Source organism: Dama dama, chromosome 32, assembly GCF_033118175.1.
Source record: "Dama dama isolate Ldn47 chromosome 32, ASM3311817v1, whole genome shotgun sequence".
Lineage (NCBI taxonomy): Eukaryota > Metazoa > Chordata > Mammalia > Artiodactyla > Cervidae > Dama > Dama dama.
The window spans coordinates 32,789,956-32,814,673 of record NC_083712.1 but is presented as its reverse complement, the minus strand read 5'-3'; the positions used below and the strand labels follow the sequence as shown (position 1 = coordinate 32,814,673).

The following is a 24,718-nucleotide window of genomic DNA, read 5'->3' as shown; positions in this document are numbered from 1 at the left end:
ATTGGATGTGCACATTTGCAAATATATATCAGTGTAAATTGGAATATACAGAACAAATTGTTCTGCAGCTTTCTTTTTGTCACTTAAGATTCTAAGAAATCCTTCTGTAACAGTAAATAGAAGGCCTTTTAAAGGGCTGCGAAGTATTCTACAGGCTCCATGTACAGTGATTTCCCTATAATATTCTTCCCTGCTGATGGATAGTTACCCTGTTTCCTGTTAACCCCTGTGACAGTTAATGCACGTCCTTCTCTATGTATCTTTGGATGCTGGAACGTAATATGTGAACGTTTAAGTGTAATAGAGTCCTAAATTCAGCATTGCTAAGCTCCAGTGGTGTGTGCCAAACAGTGTGTGCAGTTTTAATGGCTTACTCTTAAAAAAAAAAAAAAAAGCATATTTGTAATTGAGTAAGATGGATGTGTAACGTCATGTAAGTTTAAGGTGTATAGCCTGTCACTGTGATGTATTTATCAATTGTAATATGATTGCCTAATGTAGGGATGTTTATCATGTTACATAATTACAGTACAATATTGCCGCCTAAGTACTAATTAGTCTTACTCTTAGCCACAGTTTTTTTCAAGCTATAAATTTTAGGGTGTGATCAAAAGGAAATAAACAAATGTACACAAAAATGTGTGTAAACACATACATCATAATTTACAAGGACTGTTGGGAGGAATTTCTCTCTAAGGAGTTTGAATAATTATATTTTTTTATGATGAATAGTAAACTTTTAAACAACTGGCTGGTTTTTACTGAAATCTTACAGCTATTTGTATTCTCCTTTGTATTGGCTGCTAGAAGGCCGAGTCAAGTTTGTGGTCTGTTTCTAACATAGAGACATATAGGTCTATATATATACATGTATATAAGCATATATATATAGTGTATTATCTCCATGCATATAAGCATAGAGAGAAATAGATAATGGATGAACTTTACTGCTTGATTCATCATCATACTTTGATCTTGAAAAAAATGTAATTTTCTGCTGTATGTTTTCTTAGAGGAGACATTCTGGGTGCTTTACCCAGCATAAGCCATAGTAAATTTCTCAGAAATCCTCCAGGACAGCTGCTCAAGTGGTTCAGTCGCCTTTATTCTGCTGGTGGGTCCTCTGACCACTGCACTGCGCTTTCTCTTCTGCTTGGTCCCTCTTGGCTTGTGCAGGCTCTGACCTTGGCCGTCTCACCTCCTTTGGCCATCTATATCATCCCTGAAGTGCCTCCCTCCCAGCTGCCCTGCCTCAGAAATGGAACTGTTCCCCCCTGCAACCCACTGCTTTTCTTGAGAAAATGCTGATAAGTAAAATTCTCTGCCTTCTCACACAGGAAAGTATTGTTCATATCTTTTTCAACTCTGTAATAGAAAAAAGGGAGTAAACCTCCTGGGTGGATGCTTGGGTTTCATCTTTTGCAGGTTTCTTTGATGGTTTCGAATTGAATATTCCTAAAATATGTCCCTCTTATTTTTTTTCTAGGTGAATGTTGGATGTGTACCCAAAAAGGTAGAACTTTTATTTCTTCTTCCTTTCATTCCCCTTGGACATATTTGGTGAATCGTGATCAGAGTAAGGTTATTTTCAGATGTACCAGTTAAAATCCTTGCTGCAAAAAAGAGAAACCTACTAACGTGGCTTAAACCACAGGGTAGTTTTTATTTGTGTTTTTAAATATCATTTGGGCTTCCCTGGTGGCTTGGTTGTGAAGAACCCATCTGCAATGAAGGAGATTAGGGTTTGATCCCTGGGTCAGAAAGATCCCCTGGAGAAGGGCATGGCAACCCACTCCAGTATTCATGCCTGGAGAATCCCATGGACGGAGGAGCCTGGTGGCCTACAGTCGAGGGGGTCGCAAAGAGTTGGACACAACTGAGTGACTGAGCATGCACAAGTAACATTTATTAAGAAGCCTGGAGGGGGAGAAAAGATGCCTGGGGATAGAATATCTGAAAGACCCCTGGCTTCTCTCCATTTTTCTGCTCTGGTATCCTCGGTGTATGATCAGTAGTATCATGCCCCGCCCCCTCAAGGCCACAGGATGGCTGGTGGAGCTCCAGGCGGGATGTCCTCACCCAGCACTTTCCCCGCAGATGGCTTTAGATTCTCCTGGCCAGAGCAGGCTACCCCTGCAGAGGAGACAGGGCAAGTGAGTGGCATTTTCGGCCTGGAAAAAGGGAGGGAGGGGCTGCTGGAGAGATAACCACAGAAATATTAGCTCCTGGATACTAACTACATCATACATACACAGGAAATTCATCCTGGCCATTCACCTTGTGGTTAAGTTCTCATAGTGACAAAGTTCCTTTGGGGACACAGTGGGGAGATAACCAGGAATAGAACACAGTGTCTGGTCTCCAACTTCTGATGGTCTAGAAGGAACAAAGGCCAACGAAGTATCTATAGTCATGACGTCAAAGAAAAGCATTATCTGTCTGCACAGGATAACCTTTTCTCAACAGGGAGGTCCAGCCAGGAAGTAAAGACGATTATATCCAACTCTATATCCAACTCTAAGCCCGAGTGCTGAAATGACCAAGACCTCATAGATGAGGGTGGCACATGGATGGATGTGCCTCACACACGTGGCTTCAGTTAATACCTGGACCCTCAGTGACTTAGCACAGGGTGGGGTGTTTGCTTCAATCCATCTGGTCTTTCACCTGCTCCAGTGCAGCTCTGATTTTTTTCCATGGAGACTAGAAGTTTTTCTCCTGGAAAGATGTGTCAAGATTGTCGGGGTTTTTTTGTTTGTTTTTTTGTTTTATCTTAATGTTGATAGTTTTTGTTTTTCAGCAGAAATGTATTGCCCTGTAAATTATCCATGTTAAAACCATGCATCATGTGACTTGGGGTATCTCCTGGCCATTCTAAAATTGACATTTCTCAAGTTGCTTGAATGATGTTTCTGAGGATAGTATTTGGATGCCATGGTGGTAAGCAGTTGATGGAACTGCACCTCAGTTAAAAGAGTCCAGCAGAGTCATCAGTTTATTCTTTTTGAGGCCACAGGGAGAAAAGCATAAAGAAGAAATCAAAGGCTTGTTAAAAGTGGAGTCTGAGGCACGTCTGACCAATAAAATGGCAGTTTGCCATCTAGACTTCTGGATGACAGTTTTAATTCAGTTACATGACAATAAGTTGGTATAAAAAGCTTTTGCAGATTATAGGCTACATCCCAGTCAAATCTTGTGAGTTCCAGGTGTCTGATTACATATATCCTTAGAAAGACATGTTTGTAGTTACCAAATACATAATAGGAGTCCGTTCTTTTAAAGTTTCCAGTGCTCAGTTTTATCTCACAGTTTCTTTCTAAATCACTTTAAAGTTATAGATGCAAAAGCTTAAAGAAATGTGAAACTTAAAATGAATGTAAGCAGTAATAAATAGAACTGTGAGGCATATACTATTCTGCTTTTATAGAGCTTATAAACTAGGGAATGAATTCAAGAGCAGAAGTAATTTCCCCCAAGATTTCAGAAGCCTCACTAGAAAATCTATTTGGTCATATTTCTGAACTTCTCTTTAAAAATGTTTAGTTTTATTTGTTTATTTATTTTTCTTATGTTTTTATTTGTAATTTAAAGATCAGTATTTTTATCTATTATAACATAGTTATCTTTCTATAGGAAAAAATTTCTCTTTTCTCTCAAGACTCATGCACCACTTTTTTTTTTTTATATAGGTAATGTGGAACACTGCTGTCCACTCTGAATTCATGCATGACCACGTTGATTATGGTTTTCAAAGTTGTGAGAGCAAATTCAATTGGCGGTAAGTATAAATACTGAGATGGTTCTGTTTATAAGTGCAAATTTTTTCTTTCATAATGAAGTGAACCATAAACTTTTGGGGGCGTATTATTATTATTATTATTATGGTAAATGGTATATAACAAACATTTGGAGGTGATGGATATGTTTATGGCATTGACTGAAGTGATAATTTCACAGGTGCATACTTGTCTCTAAACTCACCGAGTTGTATACATTAAATACGTACAGCTTTTTGTGTCTCAATAATACCTCAATAGAGTGGTTTTAAAATACATACACAACATACAAGGTCCATGTTAGCTATTTTAAAGTTGTTGATTCAGTGGCATTAGGTATGTTCATAGTGTTGCGCAGCCATCACCAACATCCATTTCCAGAACTTTTCCAGCCTCCCAAGCAGAAACAGTGTACCTGTTAAACAGTCTTCCCTCCCACACGCAAACCCCTGGTATCTCTACTCTATCTTCTGTCTCTATGAATTTGCCTATTCTAGGTACCTTACACAATATCTGTCCTTTTATGCCTGGCTTATTTTACTTAGCCTAACATTTTTAGAGTTCATCCATGCTGTGGCATGTGTCAGAATTTCATTCCTTGTAAGGCTCAGTGATAGTCCCTAATGTTTATATAGCATGTTGTATTTATCCATCCTTCAATGGACTCCTGGGTTTTTCCATCTTTTGTCTGTTGTGAATAATGATGTTATGAACATTGGTCTGCAAGTCCTGTTTTCAATTCTTTTGGGTCTACACCTAGAAGTAGAATTGCCAAGTCTTGTGGCAGTTTCTATTTTAAATTTTTTTGGAAGCTTTTATACCTTTTATTTTTTATTGAGGTATTGTTGGCATACAATATTATTTAAGTTTCAGGTGTAGATCATAGTGATTCACACCTTTTAAAGGGTATACTACATTTGTAGTTATTATAAATCGTTGGCTGTATTCCCTGTGCTGTCCAATATATCTTTGTAGCTTATTTTATACATAAAAATTTGAACCTCTTAATCTCTTATGTTTAACTTTAAAAGGAATTGCCATAAACATTTTTTTGGTCTCTTTTTGGCTGCGTCTTGCAGCATGCAGGATCTTAGTTCTCCAAGGGATTGACGCATGCCCTCTGCAGTGGAAATGGGGAGTCCTAACCTCTGGACTGCCAGGGAATCCCTTTGTATAAATGTCTCTGAAGCCATACATTTAAAAAGTTAGCTTATTTATTCATTTATTGAGCAAATAATGAGCGGCCATGACATACTAGGCTTTGTGCCAAAGCAGCACTCCTTGCTTTTTGTGCAGGAAGAAATTTACGAACGGTTTGTGTGAACTGAACGTTTTCCCTGAAGTAGATTAAGGTTTCTCTGCATGCATATGGAAAGCAGACAGACACAGGGGAAGGGGCGCCTGCCTTTAGAGACACCCACCCCCAGGGCTCTCATGGATAGTCCGATTCTCTGCTCTGGGGTGTTCGGAGTCAGAGGCCCTAGTTACCACTGATCGAGGAGACTCTGGATCCTCAGGACTGACTCTAGTTCATTGCAGGGTTATAAAGGAAAAGCGGGATGCCTACGTGAGCCGCCTCAACACCATCTATCAAAATAATCTAACCAAGGTGAGTGTGTCGGGCTTTGAACTTTGAGAAGGAGCTGTTCTCTGCTGGAGAACTGAATCTGGCCAGACTGAAACACAACCTTTACATTTATCTCTTTTCTTTCTTTGTGGTTAATGGTTTTGATGTTGATCTGTCAGAGCATAAGTTGGACTCGGTAGATCAGTCTTGTTTCTATTTCTGTGGAGAGATGGTGGTATGTGCCAGGTCTCACCGAGTACCTGCCTGCGCCTGTCTGACCCTCCTCTCAGTTCCAGAAACCAAGGACCTAAAAGCCTGATTTACGTAACAGTGGGCCAGTTTGTGGATTAAATTCAGGACTGGAACGCTGCCACTGCTCACCTGCTCAGAACACCCTCATCCTTGATGGCTGGATCTACTCAGGACATGCTATGGTTCAGAAGGACGTTTTTGTGAACGTAGTTCGGTCAACAAAATTAGGCAGGCATAAACTGGGCTCTTGATGTGCTCATTGCTACTACAGTGCTAATGGTTTTAGGCCCTCTCAGCCAATGAAGAAAGGAAATACAGGTGTTTATAACTTATCTATGTATTTGTTAATAAACGTATCTATGAGGAGTCTAAAAGGAAAAGGAAGAAAGAGTTAGGCAGAGGTGTGTTTGCTTTCAGCACGCTGTGTTGTTCTTTGCTCTCCTGAGGCCTTTCCCGCCCTGAGCCACCAGGGAAGCCCCCGCTTTGCGCTTTCATGTCACACCCCTTCCACTGCACTGTGCCGGAGACATCGATGAATTGTGCACCGTGAAACCACTTTACGTCTCCAGATGGCTAAACCTCATATATATTTATATTAATTCTTATCATTCATTAGGTTTATTTTTGAGAAGGTGATATTTTCTGACCTTAAGCCCAGTTCAAAGGGAATATATTTGGTCTTCAGATCCCTGTGCACTGAGTTCACGGGATTTTAAGGCTTCTAGACATGAATGTGAGATGCCATTTGCTATACTAAGAAACCCAAGTTAAAAAAAAAAATTTTTTTTTAATGGAACGTGTTTAAAATACTTTTGCCAAAGAGAATGGAAAATTGCTCAGGAAATAACATATTTTAATACTCACAAATCTTGGTGTGTAGCAGATTTCCATGACCTCATATGGGAAAGGAACCATGGGTCATCCAGAAATTCAGAATAGGAAACTTTCTGTTAAATATCCTAGGAAATGAAAATTAAAATTTCATCAGTTTCTCTCCTAAATGATTACCTATATTTATTGCCACTCTACTCACTCCCTTTATTGTCTAACACCGCATAGGATATCATTACCTCATGAAGGAAGGTGTTTTGGGAGCCTCGTGGCTTTTGGCATCAATCTTGTTTCACCTCGACTAAGCAGGGCATCTGCAGAACAGGCCTGGAGGGCTGATTAGAAAGGAGGAAATAGCTCAATTTAGAACCAGGTGTGCTCCAAACTTAAAACGTCCTGTTCTGTGATCGTGCTTATAGGATTCCACTGTCCCTATGGGTTGCCCACACTTTTTGCCTGTGCATGTGTCACGACTGGCAGAAACTTGCTGGCAGTTCAGACTCAGTCCCAGGCATGGAGGCTGCCAGTGAGAGCAAACCAAATCTGAGGTCTCAACACCTTCTGTGTAAAACTTCAGTCATGTAATTGTGATGTTCTTCCCCTTTTCATTTGAGAAAAGAGAAGGATGGCATTTACCCCCACTTTGCCAGAGTGTTTCCTTTTGCCTCAGCTCCCTGCACCTTTATTCTTTTTATTTTTCTTAGGCTTCTTTCCTCCAGACACATCATTCTTCAGTGTTTTCATTCCAAATGAGGAAGGCTTTCTCCTTTACCTCTTGGGAACAAACATGTAATTGTCTTCCTCATGGGATGACTTGCATATATATTTTTTTAGTTTCTGGGTTTTCACCCAAGATTCCATCTTTATTTCTTCTTACTGTATACTTCAGCATCAATGGCAACCCCCAACCTAACTAGCAATCAACAGTTAGAAGTTTTGCAGAAACTCGGACGTCAGAGAGTTGCCTTGGCGTCAGCAAGCCATAAATCAAAATCCTCAGTAGAGACTGGAAAAAATCTGAAGTTGCTGCAAGTTTTGTTTTGCTTTTTTTGGGGAGGGTTTCTTTCTTTTTTGGCTGTGCCGTGCAGCTTGGGGAATCTCAGTTCCCCGACCAGGGATCAAAACCTGGCTCTGGCTGTGAAAACACCAAGTCCTTACCAATAAATCACTGGGGAATTCCCTTGTTTTATTTTTTAAATCTTTATTTAATCTCTCTCTCTTTTTTAAAAAAAATGTATTTAAGTATAGTTGATTTACAGTGTTCTGTTAATTTCTGCTATAATACAGAGTGACTCAGTTATACGTATATTTTTTTATATTGTTTTCCATTGCAGTTTATCACAGGATATTGAATATAGCTCCCTGTGCTATACAGTAGGACCTTGTCGTTTATCCATCCAAAATATAATAGTTCGCATCTGCTAACCCCAAACTCCCAATACTTCCCTCCCCACTCCCTTGTTGTTCAGTCTTACAGACAGGCTAACGTTTCCGTGCTTCCTTCTCCAGTCCCACATAGACATCATCCACGGCCATGCAGCATTCACATGCGATCCCCAGCCCACAGTGGAGGTCAACGGGAAAAAATACACCGCTCCTCACATCCTGATTGCCACAGGCGGCGTGCCCTCGGTTCCTCAGGAGAGCCAGATCCCCGGTGAGTCTTCCAAAGGCATCTGCTAACAAATAACAGTCAGACAGCACTTACCGTTGTTTCCCACCACACCCGCTACACCAGGGCATCTGCCCTTTTCCAGTTCTTTGTCTTGGACACACGAGAGGAGGTCTCTGCAGAACCTGATGGTAACTTAAGGCTTAAGTGGTGCCTGAGTGACAGGGCAGGGCTTCCCTGGTGGCTCAGACGGTAAAGAATCTACCTGCAATAAGGGAGACTTGGGTTCGATCCCTGTGTTGGGAAGATCCACTGGAGAAGGGGATGGCTTGCCCACTCCAGTTTTCTTGCCTGGAGAGTTCTGTGGACAGAGGCTCAGTCCATGGGGTCGCAGAGAGTCGGATGTGACTGAGCGACTAACACTTTGACTTTTCAGTGACAGGGCAAAGAAAGATCTATTTCATCCAGCTCCAGGCTACAGGTAACACAGGAGGAAGAATCAGCAAGTGCCCCATCCTCCCCCTCTCGGCACAGTGGAGGCTGTTTCCAGCCTCAGTTTGTTGTGAGATATTTACTGTTTTGTTTAAAGGAGAGAAATCTTGTGCAGATGTAACTTTATCAGCTAATTAAGCCTTCTTATATATGTATTTTTCTCTCGTGTAAAGATTTAGAAATTAAAGCGATAAGGAATCTTTGATAGTCATCTGCCTTTACTTTGTATACACAGAGATGAATCATAAGGTACTGCCTTGTTCTGTCATAGGAAATGCTGTCTGTGTCTTTTTCCCCAACTAGTTATAAGCTCTTTGTATTTAATAGATGATGATCGTGGTTTATACAACTTTTATATTCTCTATGGATTGGCTTTTTTTTTTTTTTGGCCATGCCATGTAGCACATGGGATCTTAGTTCCCTGACTGGGGATTGAACTCAAATCCCCTGCTTTGGGTACACAGTCTTAACCACTGGACCACCAGGGAAGTCTCTCCATGGATTGGCTTCTAAAGACCCACGACCAACCTGAACTGATATGGAAAATTTTGAGTTTCTATGCATGTAGGTATTTCTTTCTCTCTGGAGAGGGAATCCGTAAAATTTCATGAGCTTTTAAAAGGGATTTATGGCTCAAAAGCTAAAGAACAACTAGTGTTAAAAAAAAAAAAAGTTGATGTGAAGTAATTAGCCTCCAACTAATAAAAAAAATAAATAAATAAATAAAACATGAAAGTAAAAAAAAAAAAAAAAAGAGTATATTCCTCGTAACAGAGGGAGCTTAAGACAGGGTTAAAAAGCAAAACTTGGTGATATATTTTACAAAAAAGATATTCAAATGAAGATTACCATATATCTTTCTTGTTTTAAGAAAGTGTTAAGAATGTAAAAATATAAATGTAAATATTTATATGTCTGTCTGTCTATCTACAGATCTATCTATCTAACATTAATATAGACAAGAGCTGGGCATGTTAAGTAGTAATCAAAGTCAAATTTTGTTCAAAGACTGGATGATACATAGCTATTTACCAGGAAAATGTTTTCTACATTTTCCAGAATACTCTTAGAGGAATATTTTCTTTGCAACATTCATGGCAATTTGGATATGTCTCCTATCACTCTTGATTGCAAATAAATTTTCCTAATATAATTTAAAAAAAAAAAAAAGTTGAAGATACTGTTGTCAAATAACTTAAAATTTAGTTGGTGAGATGGGATATAAACATCCTGATAGGGAACAGCTTTCAAAATGGATTGTTTAGAGAAAGAAAGCAATGTGCAGAACAATGTGTATAGTATGCTACGATCTCTTTTTAAAAAGGCAGGGAGACTTTGCAGATGCACTGGGGTCTGTGGAAGGGCACACAGCAGTGCCCACTTACCACTGGGAGAGGACCAGAGCCCTGGGTGGGAAGGCAACCTGCTTTTCACACAATGGTCTGTGGTGCTTTTTGAGTTTTTTAAAACATACATTTATTAAAAACATGTAATAAAAATAAATGAAAAAAAAAAAGATAAATGCAGAGAAATGTAAATATGTAAATGTAAATCACCTTGGGGTGATTGCCAGACAGTGAGTGTTGGGTTACTCAAAGGTGGGATGGATTACTATGGGCTAGCTAGCATGGACCAAAAAAACTTGCTGGGAGAAGGGCTTACAGGTTGGAGTATTATGTGCTGAAGAAGAAAAAGGCCAGAAGAACCAGTGGATGATAAATCGATCTTTAAAGGACATTCAGTCAATTCAGCCGGTTTTCTAGCAGTGAAATCTGGAGGCAAATACGTTGAACTGGAACTTGCCTGGTGATCCAGTGGTTAAGACTCTGCCCTCCCGAGACAGGGGGCTTGGATTCGATCCCTGGTCAGAGAACTCAGATCCCACATGCCACATGGTTTAGCAAAAAAGCCCCCCAAAATACATTGAACTGAAACTGGAAGAAGCTTAGGGCCAAATTGTGAAGACTTATAAAGTCAAATTAAGGTGTCTCTGTCATTCATGAAAACCAATTATTAATAGCTTATAAATAGGGTAGTGGCAAGATCTAAGTGTTAATTTTAGAAACCTAATCTGACAATGACTTACCGAGGAGGAAGGCCAGCTAGAAAGTTGTTACAGTAGAATGTACAGGAAGTAGTAATAGGTTCTGAACTAGTGTTAGTGTCTGAAATGTGGTGGAAGAACTCAGTTCAGCTCTGCAGACAGTTACTGAGCCACTGCTCTATGCCAGGAACTAGGAGAAGAGGGCAGACAGGAAACACAGAAGGAAAAGCCAGCTACTGTATTTCATTGATTCCAAGACACATTTTTAGAAAATGTTCAACACTTCTGAAATCAAGATGTGCCCTTAACCACTGTGCATTAAATTTGCAAAATGCAATATTTTTAGTAGCTGATGAGATGGTTGTTGAAAGAAGGAATCAGATTGAGAACTCCAGACTTTTGGATTATTTGTTTTCTTAAATTACTTATTTTTGTCTGTGTTGGGTCTTCCTTGCTATGTGCACCTTTTTCTAGTTGGGGAGAGCGGGGGCAACTCTCTACTTGCGGTGCAAAGGCTTCTCATTGCGGTGGCTTTCCTTGTTGCAGGGCACGGACTCTAGGGCACGTGAGCTCAATAGTTTTGGCTCCTGGGCTCTAGAGCACAGGCTCAATCAATAGTTGTGGTGCACGGGGCACGGGCTTAGTTGCTCTGGGACATGTGGGAATCTTCCCAGATCAGGGATTGAACCCATTGTCTCCTGCACTGGCAGGCAGATTCTTTACCACAGAGCCACCAGGGAACCTCAAGACTTTGAATTATTGATGGAAGGTGGTCTTTTTAACTGAAGTGGTAAATGAGAAAGGGATGTAGTTTGGGAGACATTATAAAACTAAGGTTCCATTTGGAAAATAGCAAGTTTGAAGCAGAGTAGAATCTGGTAGCCAGCCAGCCAGAAATATGGAACTGGAGCCTGGGGAGAAGGTCAAAACTGAAACTATGCATTTGGAAGTCTCCCTGCAATGAAGGGAGAGTTGGTTAAAACCTCAGAAGGAAAAAAGGCAGAGAGACGAGAACCAAGACAGTGAACCATTTGAGGGTGGACCTGAGATCTTAATTCTTCAAAGAAAAGTAATAGTTATTTATTTATCATGGCAGAGGAAATTAAAATGTTGACTTTGGGACGATTTGATTGGCAGCTTCCCAAGTGGAGACTCTAATAAAACTCATCAAAACAGTGATGAACTGAGAAGGTGTTTGGTTTGTGCATAGAATATGATTGTTTTACAAGAGAAAGCTCCGTTGGTGTGACCTATATTGCCTTTCCCTACATAGGTGCCAGCCTAGGAATAACCAGTGATGGGTTTTTCCAGCTGGAAGAGTTGCCTCGGTAAGCCGCCTTTCTCCCTGACCTCCATGTTCATTCTTCCTCAGTCTCCTAACATTTCTTCTACTTGCTCTTCCCAGATATTATGTGTAGACATTTCCTGGATTCTCTTCTCCCACCTCTTTTCTTTTTATGACCTTAGGTCTCTTATCCATGAGCGCCCCTCAATAAACGGCTCAAATCTTTTCATGCTTTCAGTCCAAGACCATGGTAAGATGTTTAGGACCAGACTCAAATGCAGGGGGCGGTTTGAGAATAAGCACTGAAATCCTAAAACTGTCTTCTCTCTCCAGCGTGACAGAGCATCTGTTGGTAATGTGTCTAAAGTGACTCATTCAGGTTTTCAGAGCGGCTAGTGCAGAGGCCTCTGGATAAATGAAGCCTCTGTCTGTCCCACAAAAATAGGTTTCCTGAAAGTGTCTTTGTATGTGTTTGTCCAAATAACCTTTGTAAATCTCTGTCACCAGTTTAGATACACACAGAGAAAAAAGATAACAAGGAAGATGGTCTCTCTCTTTCTTTTTTTGGCTGTACCATGCAGCACATGGGATCCTAGTTCCCCAACCAGGTATGGAACCTACACCCCCTGCAGTGGAAGGACAGAATTCCAACTACCGGACCACCAGGGAAGTCCCTATTGAAGAAGCTGCCACTTGCGGGCTTCCTAGATGAGAGGGGTGCTCCCCTCCCTCATGCTACGTGTTAGGGCACCTGGGAACAGGAGGAGGGGCCCTGTTAGCCCAGAGACTGGCCTTTATCTCCTGTGAGTAGCACTCACTCACTCCCAGAGTCATTGTTATTGCTCAACTCCGATGCTCCCTCGGCGGGCACTGCCAGTCCACCATGAGGTCTTAATCCCGAGCTTTTACATAAAGGCCTTCCTGGCGGGTGACTCATAATCCCTGCTGGCTCCTTTACCTTGATTCACCTGGAGCCACAGACTGTTCACCAGGGACAAAAGGGTGTCTTGGCATTTTCGTGGCTACCATGAAAATGTCCCATTACAATATTCAGACCAGCTCATCTTCTGACTTTGAGAAGAGCAAGCAGGCTGTTTAGGTTTGCTGGGATGTGGCAGCATGTTAAGAGAGCAGCCTTTCTTTCTTCATGATCTGTTTAGTTTTAGGGATGAAGGATATGAGACGTGAGAATACATGCAGAAATGTGGTCATGACTCATTGTGTTTAAATGATATAATTCAGTCTAGACTCAGAGAATCTTCATTCTAGATATCTGTCCGTTACATATTTTTAAACCATTTATGAAACTTGCATAGGTAGCAATGCAAGTTTCAGAAATGAATATATGCAGGTTATAAATAAGACTCTGGAAACACAGGAAAATGACAATGGGTATATGATTTTTGTCTTTTTTAAAGACTCCTTTATCATTGTTATGTTGGTAAGTAAGTGAATAATCAAAGAAGGAACAAACTTTGTAGGTGAGGTTAACACGTGCTCTGGGCTGTATGATCCAGCTTTGCCCTCATTGGGCTTATGGTTGGGGGTAGGCTGGAGCATAGACCCTGTGGAATACTGTGGGGCAGGGAGTTCTGAGGGCTGTAATGAGGGAAAGAGAAGAGCTCTGGGGACCCAACAGAATATAAGACTGTTTCCACGTGGTGGAGGCCTCTCATAGGTGGCAGCCAAAGTGTCTGTGTCCCCAGGGTGAGCCGTGGCTGCCCTGCTCCTCTCCTGGAGACTCTAAGACCTGCAGACGTTTAGAGTAAGGAGAATGTGGAGGTGGTTCTTGGTTCACAATTTTTACCTAACTTACTGAGTTTTTCATCTACTAAAGACTGGTGTTTTAACTCAAGACTCCACAAACCTGGATGTCCACTCCCCAGCTTGAGCTTCAGCTTGTTAAGACCATGCCACTGTGTCTTCATTCCTCTGGCAGTCTTTGTATGACAGTGTGGAGCCTGGGAATGAAGCCAGCATGAAGTGCAAAGCTGAGCGTCTTTAAGGGACCGCAGCATCTGAGCACCTAGATGCAGCCATACCTGAAGCCAGAACTTCTTGGTTACATGAATCAATAAATTCCTTTTTTTGTTCTAAACCAAAGCAAATGAAAAGATTGTCTCCAGTGGTTACTTTAGTGGTAAGAAGTATACAAGATGGGCCTGTGGGAGCTGAGAGGGGAACACTGAGCTCCTTGAAGATTTTTGGTCTCCTCTCTGAAGAATCCAAGTCATTTCTCACCTGTTTCTAGTATATCGTTTCTGCTGAGAATGCATCTTTGAGTCAGGAGCATTTCCTGTGCCCTCTCCCATGCAGGAACTGAGTGTTGTTCTCTGTGCTTTAGTGGACCCCTGGGCACGTTTCCCCTCAAGAATTCCTCAAGTGTGGGGATTGTTACCCATGGCGTCCAGTGCAATGCTTAACAAAACTAGGACTTAAATGTTTGGGCAAGAAAGAAGATGGAGAGAAAAAAGGAGGGAATTAGGAGCAAAGACCCAAAGGAATGAGTCAACATATAAAAGAAAAAGGGACGTTAGAAAGGGAAGAAGAGCTATTTCCTAGTTTCTGAATTAGACATTTCTCTTTTTGTACACTGAATTGTATAAGAGAGTTCTCACCTCTGATCATACCGTTGCAGGGAGAACTCCCTGCCCCACAATGCTCCACAGGACCCGTGCTCCAGCCTCCCCCCAGCCGTGCAGGTTCATGCCACATCCTCCATCCAGACTGAAGCCCTCTAAGGGCTGGGAGTCACAGCACGATACCTTCCCTGTGGTGGTGGTGGTGGTTTAGTAGCTAATTCTTGTCTGACTCTTGTGACCCCATGGACAGAGGAGCCTGGCAGGCTACAGTCCATGGGATTCTCCAGGCAAGAATACTGCAGTAGGTTGCCATTTCCTTCTCCAGAGGATCTTCCCAACCCAGGGATCGAACCCAGGTCTCCTGCATTGTAGGCAGATTCTTTACCAACTGAGCTACAAAGGAAGCCCACCTTACCTGTAGAAGATACTAAAGAAAGGTTTCCTAAAAAAAAATAATAATAATAATAAAAAGTTTTCCTTTCTTCTCCCCTGACTGCTTACTTCTTAGCCAAGCATTGTACTAGTAGTACGACCGTGTTTGACGCTTGCGAGAACTCCAACCCCAAAAGGGGCCAAGGGGGCCCTTTTTCTGTAGGCTGCAGTGGGGAAGTAAGTGCTGGGGGCTGGGGTTAGCTTCCCTGTTATGGACTCAGACCTTCGTCCAAACTAGTGTTTAAGTTGCTTTCTTAGATCAGAATTTCTTCAGGACATCTAGTTTCATTGCAGATCTATCCTACAGGTTAAATGGCTTGCTTAAATTGGCCTTTCATCATCTTGGAAAGACTGATAGAATTTAACAGCAATGAAGGAGAAATACTGAGCTAGAGGGGAATAATAGTGGTGAGAACTATGCCACTTTTAGTTTTAGGTGTGAAGATCATTGCATAAGGAATCATCTCTAGCTTCAGAGGCTTTTTATTTCCTCTCTGAAGAAACAAAGCTAAGGAATTTTTTAAACACCTAAAAATAAATTTTCCTTCTACAGAAGGCTGTTTTCTGCTTAAGATGACTATGTTATCCTGAATTGGACAGAAAAAGGAGATGAATGGAAAGACAGATGAAATCTGAATAAAGCCTAGAGTGTGGTCAACAGTAATGTACCAGAGTCAGTTTTGACAGTTGTGCCATCGTTTGTTGTTGTTCACTCAGTCATGTCCGACTCTTTGCAACCCCATGGACTGCAGCACACCAGGCTTCCCTGTCCTTCACTGTCTCCCTAAGTTTGCTCAAACTCCTGTCAGTTGAGTGAAACATCTCATCCTCTATTGCCCCGTTCTCCTTTTGCTCTCAATCTTTGCCAGCATCAGGGACTCTTCCATTGAGTTGGCTCTTTGCATCAGGTGGCCAAAGTATTGGAGCTTCAGCTTCAGCATCAGTCCTTCCAATGAATATTCAGGGTTGATTTCCTTTAGGATTGACTGGTTTTGATCTCCTTGCAGTCCAAGGGACTCTCAGGAGTCTTCTCCAACACCACAGCTCAAAAGCATCAATTCTTATCGGACCACTCCTTAAGGTCCAACTTTCACATCTGTACATGACTAGTGGAAAAAACCACAGCTTTGACTAGATGGATCTTTGTCAGCGAAGCGATGTCTCTACTTTTAATATGCTGTCTAGGTTTGTCATAGTTTTTCTTTCAAGGTGCAAGTGTCTTTTAATTTCATGGCTGCAGTCACCATCTGCAGTGATTTTGGAGCCCAAGAAAAGAAAATCTATCACTGTTTCCATTGTTTCCCCATCTATTTGCCATGACATGATGGGACTGGATGCCATGATCTTAGTTTTTTTGAATGTTGAATTTTAAGCCAGCTTTTTCACTCTCCTCTTTCATCTTCATCAAGAGGCTCTCTAGTTCCTCTTTGCTTTCTGCCATAAGGGTGGTGTCATCTGCATATCAGGTTATTGATATTTCCCCCAGCAGTCTTGATTCCAGCTTGTGCTTCATCCAGCCTGGTATTTACATGGTGTACTCTGCATATGTTAAATAAGCAGGGTGACAATATACAGCTCTGACATACTCCTTTCCTAATTTTGAACCAGCCTGTTGGTGTATGTCCAGTTCTAACTGTTGCTTCTTGACCTGCATACAGGCTTCTGAAGAGGCAGGAAAGGTGGTCTGCTATTCCCATCTCTTTCAGAATTTTTCACAGTTTGTAGTGATTCACACAGTTAAAGGCTTTAGTATAGTCAGTGAAGCAGAAGTAGATGTTTTTCTGGAATTCCCTTGCTTTTTCTGTGATCTAGCATATGTTGGCAATTTCATCTGTGATTCCTCTGCCTTTTCTAAATCCAGCTTTTACAACTGAGAACTGGAAATTCTCAGTTCACCTACTGTTGAAGCCTAGCTTGAAAGATTTTGAGAATTACCTTGCTAAGCATGTGAGATGAGTGCGGTTATGCAGTAGTTAGAACATTCTTTGGCATTGCCCTTCTTTGGGATTGGAATGAAAAGTGACCTTTTCCAGTCCTGTGGAAACCACGGTTTATAAGATGTTAACTTTATTTTTTTTTAATTAAAGTATAGTTGAATTACAATGTTGTGTTAATTTCCACTGTACAGCAAAGTGACCCATTACACAATATGTACATTGTTTTTGGAATTGGTTTTCTTTATGACTTATCCCAGGACATTGAATATAGTTCCATGTGCTATATAGTAGGACCGTGTCCATCCGCTCTACATTTACTAACCCCAAACTCCCAGTCCATTCCTTCTTCAACCCCACCCCCCACAGCCACAAGGCTGTCCTCTGTGAGTCTATTTCTGCTTTGTCAATAAGTTTAGTTGTGTCTTATTTTAGATTTCACATGTAAGTGATGTCACATGGTTTTGTTTTTCTCTTTCTGACTTATTTCACTTAGTATGATAACCTCTAGTTGCATCCATGTTGCTACAAATGGCATCATTTCGTTCCTTTTGTGGCTGAGTAGTATTCCATTGTATATGTGTACCACATTTTCTTTATCCATTGGTCTGTCCATGAACGTTTAGTTTGTTTCCATGTCTTGCCTATTCTGAATAGTACTGCTGTGAATATAAGATGTTAACGTTAGGAAAACCTGGGCAGGGATATACTTAGCTTTTCTGTAAATCTACATTCATGCTAAAATGAGCTTATTTACCGATCTTAACCCTCTGCTCTTGTAGCCGCAGTGTCATTGTTGGTGCTGGTTACATCGCTGTGGAGATAGCTGGCATCCTGTCTGCCCTGGGCTCTAAGACATCAATAATGATACGGCATGATAAGGTAAAATCTGTTCTTGATGTTAATCTTTTAAAAATTTTACAGGGAGGACTTCCCTGGCAGTTCAATGGTTAAGAACTTGCCTGCCAATGCAGGGGGCTGGGTTTTTTGATCCCTGGTCTGGGAAGATTCCACATGCCTTGGGTCAACTAAGCCTGTGCTTCACAACTAGAGAGTAGCCCCTGCTCGCCACAACTAGAGAAAGCCCATGTGCAATAATGAAACCCAGCGCAGTCAAAAAAATAATAAATACAGGGAACATTTCCTCTTACGCTGTCAGTAAATACAGGGTGCAGAGTGTGTATTCTCTTCCTCATGGAGCTGCATAGAAAGCAGGATTAGGACCAATGTTCTTCACAGCCACCAGCTGCTAGTTGAGAACAGTGGGCACCCTGGCTGGTGTTTCTGTCATGAAGCAGTGGGTAGTATCCAATGCCCTAATAAGGCATACAGTCTTAAACATAAATATTGTTAAATTGAGCAGACTGCCAGGTTAATTTCTTATTCAGAAAATCAATTTCATGTGGTCAGATAGTATTGGATTATTAACATTCAGTCAAAATTTAGTACATTCTTTGCATTAAAAGGAAACATCAAAGATACTTGCTTACCTATGTTCGTCACAGCATTATTCACGATAGCTAAGAGGTAGAAGCAACCCAAGTGTCTGATCACACAGGAATAGATAAACAAAGGTATGGTATATCCACACAAAATGGAATATTATTCAGCTTGTAAAAGGAAGGACATTCTGACACATGCTACAACATGACGAAGCTTGAGGACATTATGCTAAATGAAACACGCCAATCACAAAAAGATAAATATATGATTCCACTTATATGTGGTATCTAGAGTACCTATGCTCAGAGAAACAGAAAATGGAATGGCGTTGCCAGGAACTGGGGGAAAGGAAATGGGGAGTTGTCTAGTGGGTACAGAGTCTCAGTTGTTTTTTTTAAGTGAAGTATAGTTGATTTACAGTATCATGTTAGTTTCAAGTGTTCAGCAATGATTCAGTTATACATACATATATGTATTCTTCAAATTTTCTTTCCTTATAGGTTATTACACAATATTGCATGTAGTTCCCTGTGTTATACAGTCACTCTTTGTGGGTTATCTGTTTTGCATAAAGTAGTGTGCATATGTTAATCCCAGCCTACTAATTTATCCCTCCCCCACCCCAGAGTCTCAGTTTTGCAAGGGGAAAGATTCTGGTTGCACAGCAATGCAAATACGCATAACACTGTCAAACTGTGTCCTTAGAAATGGTTAAATGGGTAAATTTAACATTATGTGTTTTTCACCACTGGGACTTCCCTGGTGGTCCAGGGGCTAAGACTATGCGCTCCCAGTGCTGGGGGCCTGGGTTCAATCCCTGGTCAGGGGGCTGGATCCCACATGCTGCAGCTCAGTTCACCTGGCACAATGAAAGATGCAGAAGAGCCAAATAAATATTTAAGAGGAATGTGTACGTATAACTGACTCACTCTACTGTACACCTAAACTAGTACAACGTTGTAAATTAACTATATTTTAATTTCTTAAAATGGTTTAAAAAAACTCACAGTGTGGCCATGAATGAAGAAGAAAGAGAGGGATTGATACTGAAATTTCCTCCCAGGTTTGTAGCGTTATCCTTAATCAAGTTTTATTCTTTCCTGCCACCCATCCCTCGGCTGCCTCTGTATACAGGTGCTTAGAACTTTTGATTCAATAATCAGTTCCAACTGTACTGAAGAGCTGGAGAATGCTGGCATTGAGGTGCTGAAGTACTCTCAGGTACGGCTGAGCCCTGGGCGAGCTTGCCACCCTGGTCGTCTATCTGTCCTGCACCCCACTAGTTTCATCAACACAAATTACATCTACCCCAGCCGGTTTATTCCTTTCTAGAGTGCTTCCAAGTCTTTTCTTTATCCTAAGAAGCTGTATTTCACATCGATGTTTTAATGAAGTCTAAGGTATAAAAGATTAGGAATCTGGTAGTTGAATTTAGTTTAGTTGGAACTAAAACTATAATTTTTGTGCTCCAAGTCATCATTGGGGATCTCCGTGATGGTCCAGTGGCTAAGACTGCACTCCCAGTAGAGAGGGCCTGCGTTCGATCCCTGGTCAGGGAGTTAGGTCCCACATGCTGCAATAAAGATCGAAGATCCTGCATGCCGCAAGTTAAGACCCAGAACAACTAGATAAATATATGATAGATAAGATAATAAATGTTTTTAAAAAACCAAAGTCTTCATTGAACATCCTTATTTTTCAAGTTTATACTTTTTTCAGGAAATATTATTATGGAATCTCTTATGAAAGCATATCATTGAGTTTTGTAGATGAAAACAATAACAAAGTGACTGTGTATATATATATGTGTGTGTATATATATATATTTTATTCTCAGGGAATCACCTACTTGTCATATTTTTTTCCCTGAGTATGAGCCTTGTAAAAATGATTTCCCCCCCTGCAAAGCTTTGTCCTTTCAGCATAGGCCATATCATAAGTAAAATAATAAATCTGAAGTTGCTTTGTAAATGCTGAAGTCTGGACTGGTGGTGAAAGTCAACATCAGAATCCCCTTCGGACTCTCACTAAACTTTATATGTCCTTCACCCTCCTTACCTAATCTTACCCTCCTCCCCAATCGGTAAGAGTGTCCTGGGAGAAGCAAGGATTGTGCAGTTTAGAAAATTCTTAATGAAGCTGCTACAGCCCATTTCCTCCCCCAACTCCAGCTACAAATCACTGTGCTTAGATTTGTGATTTAAAATTTTATCACAGCTTTGAAGTACACTTTAAAGTACTTTGTTTTTAAGCTGAAGTGTTAGGGTGTTGGCATGAGTTGACATTTCTGGCCACTGGCTGTCTGATTTGGGGTCACTGAGGATACTGTCTTGGCTCCAGAGAGTTCTAGTCTGGGTGGCCTTTGGGCAGAAGTAGAAGTGACTCAGTGGTAAAGAGTCTGCCTGCCAAGCAGAAGATGCGGGTTTGACCCCTGGGTCAGGAAGATCCCCTAGAGAAGGAAATGGCAACCCACTCCAGTATTCTTACCTGGAAAATTCCACAGACAGAGGAGCCTGGCAAGCTACAGTCCTTGGGGTCTCAAAGAGTCAGACATGACTGAGCACACACACTGAATCCTGACTCATTTGCAGGATTCAGTGGAGAGTTTTTAAATGTTAAGAATTCTAGTTTCAAAAAAAAAAAAAAGAATTCTAGTTTCTTGTTTATTTGCTTTCCTTCCCATTCCCCACACCCCCAGTTAATAACTTGTATTTGCTGATAGGTCAGGGAAGTTAAAAAAACATCTTCGGGCCTGGAACTCTGCATGGTTACTTCGATTCCTGGTAGGGAACCCACCTTCACCACTATTACAGATGTTGACTGCCTGCTCTGGGCCATTGGGCGGGACCCAAACTCCAGGGGCCTGAATTTAAACAAACTGGTAAGTGACCTAGTCTGCCTATGACGTTCTTCCCCTCACCCCAGTTTTAATGAAAAATGGTTGATGTATATCCCTGTGTAAGTTTAGTGAATACAGCATGATGATTTGATTTACGTGTATTGTGAAATGATTACCACAGAAGGGTCAGCTCACATCCATCTTCTCATACAGATACAATAAAAAGAAAGTAGGAAAGAAAAAAGGGAAAATTTTTTCTGTGTACGCTGAGAACTCAGAATTTACATACCCTCTTCACAGCAGTGTTGTCTATAGTCATCTTGTATACTGCATCCCTAATACTTACGTTGTAACCAGAAGTTTGAGCTTTTTGACCTCCCTTCTTGCCTAAAACATTCTTGAATCAGTTGGTAGTCCTGTGGTTTCCCCTGATCCAGTCCCAGACCCCCCAAAACTTGAGTGGGTTCTGTTTGATTCTTTTCATTTCATGTGTCTAAGTTTGTCATCAAATCCCATTGCTTCTGCCTTTGAAAGTTTTTAAAAGTTTTTTGTTTTTTCCATTTCTAGTGTCCTCACTCTAGATCAGGTCGTTGTCTTGCTATTTCCTGACTAGCCTCCTCCTTACAGATTTCCTTTGTCCTTTGATACCTGTCTCCTTAAAGCCCGATAATTATTCCTTCCCGTCTGCAGCTCTCATCGTGATGGATGGGTGTGTGACTTGTCCGGGACATTGTGGCACTCAGGAATGGGTATGCCTGTGAAGCTGACCTACCAGTACCATCATTCTTATGTGTCCTTTTAAGTTTTAAAAGACAGTCTGGTACAGTAGCCTGGGGTGTGGGTCCCAGTGTTTGACCCAATTTTGAACCTTATACCAGTTTCTTGGCCTTAGGCAAGTCGCTTAGCTACTGTTTAAGTTTCAACTGCTTCATAGAAATGTGGAAATAAAAATAGTACTTGTCACATTGGGTTAGAGAGAAAGTAAATGAGGAAGTGCATGCAAAGTAACTTGCCTAGAAGCTGGCCTATAATATGAACTCAACAAATGTTAATCAGCTGCTGCTGATGGTGAGGATAATGATAATTGTTGTGATATGCTATACTCTTCTAGTAAAAATAGAATATTTTATATGCTATACTCTTCTAGTAAAAATAGAATATTTTATATATTTGGTGGAGGTTTATATGGGGTGGCAAAGAGTCAGACACGACTGAGTGACTTTCACTATGTATTTGATGGAGCCTCTTGAGTAGTGTGTGACAGTTTGGTTTATATTATAATATTAGTATCTGTTTTAAGTTCCATCTCTTTTTCATTTCACTAAAAGGCATTTTTTATAATTAAAAAGAATAAAATATCCAGGGACATGTTTTACTTGATTTTAATCTTATTATTCAGTGAAACTTAGTAAAATTTGTAATCTATTTATATTAATGAAGCTATTCATTCAGTTTTTCACCTTTCAGGAGATGTTGTGCCATTGTTCAGACCTAAACATTGCAAGTCCAATTTTCAACTGTATTTGCTGAATTTTTAAAAAATGAGGCAAAAATTTTCCCTCAGTTCAGTGTTGATATATTTTTAGACTGCAAATTGAATGATTACTTTGCATAAGTCTTGGCAACGTGGTACTAGCCTCCTTTGATCTTTAAAAAAAACTTTATTGGCGTAGAGTTGATTTACAATTTTGTATTAGTTTCTGCTGTACAGAAAAGGAAATCAGTTTTACGTATACATATATCCACTCTTTATGTTAGAGTCTTTTCTCATATAGGTCATTGCAGTGTATTGAGAAGAGTTCTCTGTGCTATACTAACCTACTTTATTCTTGCCAACAACTGTTTTAGGGGTAAGGATGAGGAGCCCAGGGGCACAGAGATAAGAAATTGTCCACCAGGCTTATAAACTCTGCAGGGAATAGAGATGTCTGTATTATTTACCACTGTATCCACAGTGACTACATTAATGCCTCATTTAGAAGTGCAAGTGTTTGTTGATAAATGGGAGGTCTCATAACTATCAATAGTTAAGTGGCAGAGCTGGAACTTCAACCCAGATCTCCATGTTCCAAAGGCTGTACTCTTCACCACTACACTACCTTCTCCCTAAGCCTGCTGCCTCTCTACTTCTCATTTGGGGATATATACACCTGGGATCTGCAAAACCACAAGATGAGCATCACACATCTTTTTGGAGCAAAAATTCAACTTGACGTATAGGCAAAAAAATTTGGTTAAAGGCAGCATTGATATGTTTTAGAGTAGAATACAAATTTTGCTTGGGTTTTTAAAGATAAAACTGTAAACTTCAACAAACTCTGCTTTTGATTACTGCTTCAGGCTATGCCCGTCTGATGTATGAGTTAGCATGCTTCAGGAGTAGTGCTTCCAAGGGAAAAATTGAAAATCACTGTCTTAGATGGACTCCACAGGGATGCCAGTTTCCATGTCTGACAGCTGAGTGATTCCTTCTCAGGCTTGCCTGGCCCACTGAATCGTACAACGCAAAGGCAAATCCTGTTAAAACTCCTCAAAAGTGGATAAAATACTTACCTTTTAAGTCCAATGAAAGATACCCAACTTGCCAACTTGCAAGGATGCTTTTCATCCTGTGGTTGAGTCTTGTGGTTTCTTAGAGATTCAGGCTGAAGAGGTCCCTGGAGTGAGGTGGATCCAGAGATGTCAGCTGTTTTTTTTTTTTAGATGGGCCAAATACTTAACCTGACGTCCCTTTACAATTTTAGGGGATTCAAACTGATGACAAAGGTCACATCATAGTAGATGAATTCCAGAATACTACCGTAAAAGGTGTCTATGCAGTTGGGGATGTGTGTGGAAAAGCTCTTCTTACTCCAGGTAATGTTTCTTCTTTTGGGGGGGTAAGGGAGGCTCTGTGTGTTATAGAAAACTGTTGCGCTTTCTAAAGTCAAATCAGCTCAAGCAAAGTTAAAAAGATGGGTGCCTTTATGATAAAAATGTTTTGAAATGGATGTTGGTTGGGTACCTGACATTTTCTGAATAAGTTCCATTTTTACTTGGAGAATGCTTTTAGTAGTATTCAATTTTCTTTATTAAAAGATTTTAAAAATGCTTAGCGAAGACTGAAACTTTTGTACCAATAATACAGTCACCCTCTGAACAGTGCTGGAAATTAGAATCTGAGTTGTGTTCGTGGAAGGAAGTGGCCTTGGGAAGTAGTGATTTGGAGTGGCTTTCTTATATTTTTATAAGAAAATATATATTTTAATCTTATATATTTCTTACATACTATTTAGTCTTTAAAACAATTTTATTGGTGTGTAACTGATGTACAGTTTTGTATTAGTTTCAGGTGTACAGCTAAGTGAATCAGTTATACATATATACAGTCTGTTTCAGATTCTTTCTCCATAGAGGTCATTACAGAGTACTAAGAACAGTTCCCCGTGCTTTACAGTAGTTCTTATTCAGTTCAGTTCAGTTGCTCAGTCGTGTCTGACTCTTTGCAACGCCATGAACTGCAGCACGCCAGGCTTCCCTGTCCATCACCAACTCCTAGAGCTTGCTCAAACTCATGTTCATCAAGTTGGTAATGCCATCCAACCATCTCATCCTCTGTCATCCCCTTCTCTGCCTTCTGTTTTGTATAT

At 40.7% G+C, this 24,718-nt stretch overlaps 1 protein-coding gene across 1 annotated transcript in view; it reads left to right on the top strand.

Moving 5' to 3' along the window:
* The window catches only part of GSR (glutathione-disulfide reductase), a 42,249-nt gene that overhangs the window by 11,886 nt on the left and 5,645 nt on the right, over positions 1–24,718 (top strand). The window contains exons 2-10 of the mRNA XM_061134905.1: positions 1,487–1,513; positions 3,690–3,778; positions 5,316–5,385; positions 7,936–8,083; positions 11,848–11,902; positions 17,590–17,689; positions 19,385–19,471; positions 20,973–21,131; positions 23,834–23,945. Coding sequence (XP_060990888.1) covers positions 1,487–1,513; positions 3,690–3,778; positions 5,316–5,385; positions 7,936–8,083; positions 11,848–11,902; positions 17,590–17,689; positions 19,385–19,471; positions 20,973–21,131; positions 23,834–23,945 — 847 coding nt within the window. The remainder of the gene's footprint in view (positions 1–1,486; positions 1,514–3,689; positions 3,779–5,315; positions 5,386–7,935; positions 8,084–11,847; positions 11,903–17,589; positions 17,690–19,384; positions 19,472–20,972; positions 21,132–23,833; positions 23,946–24,718) is intronic.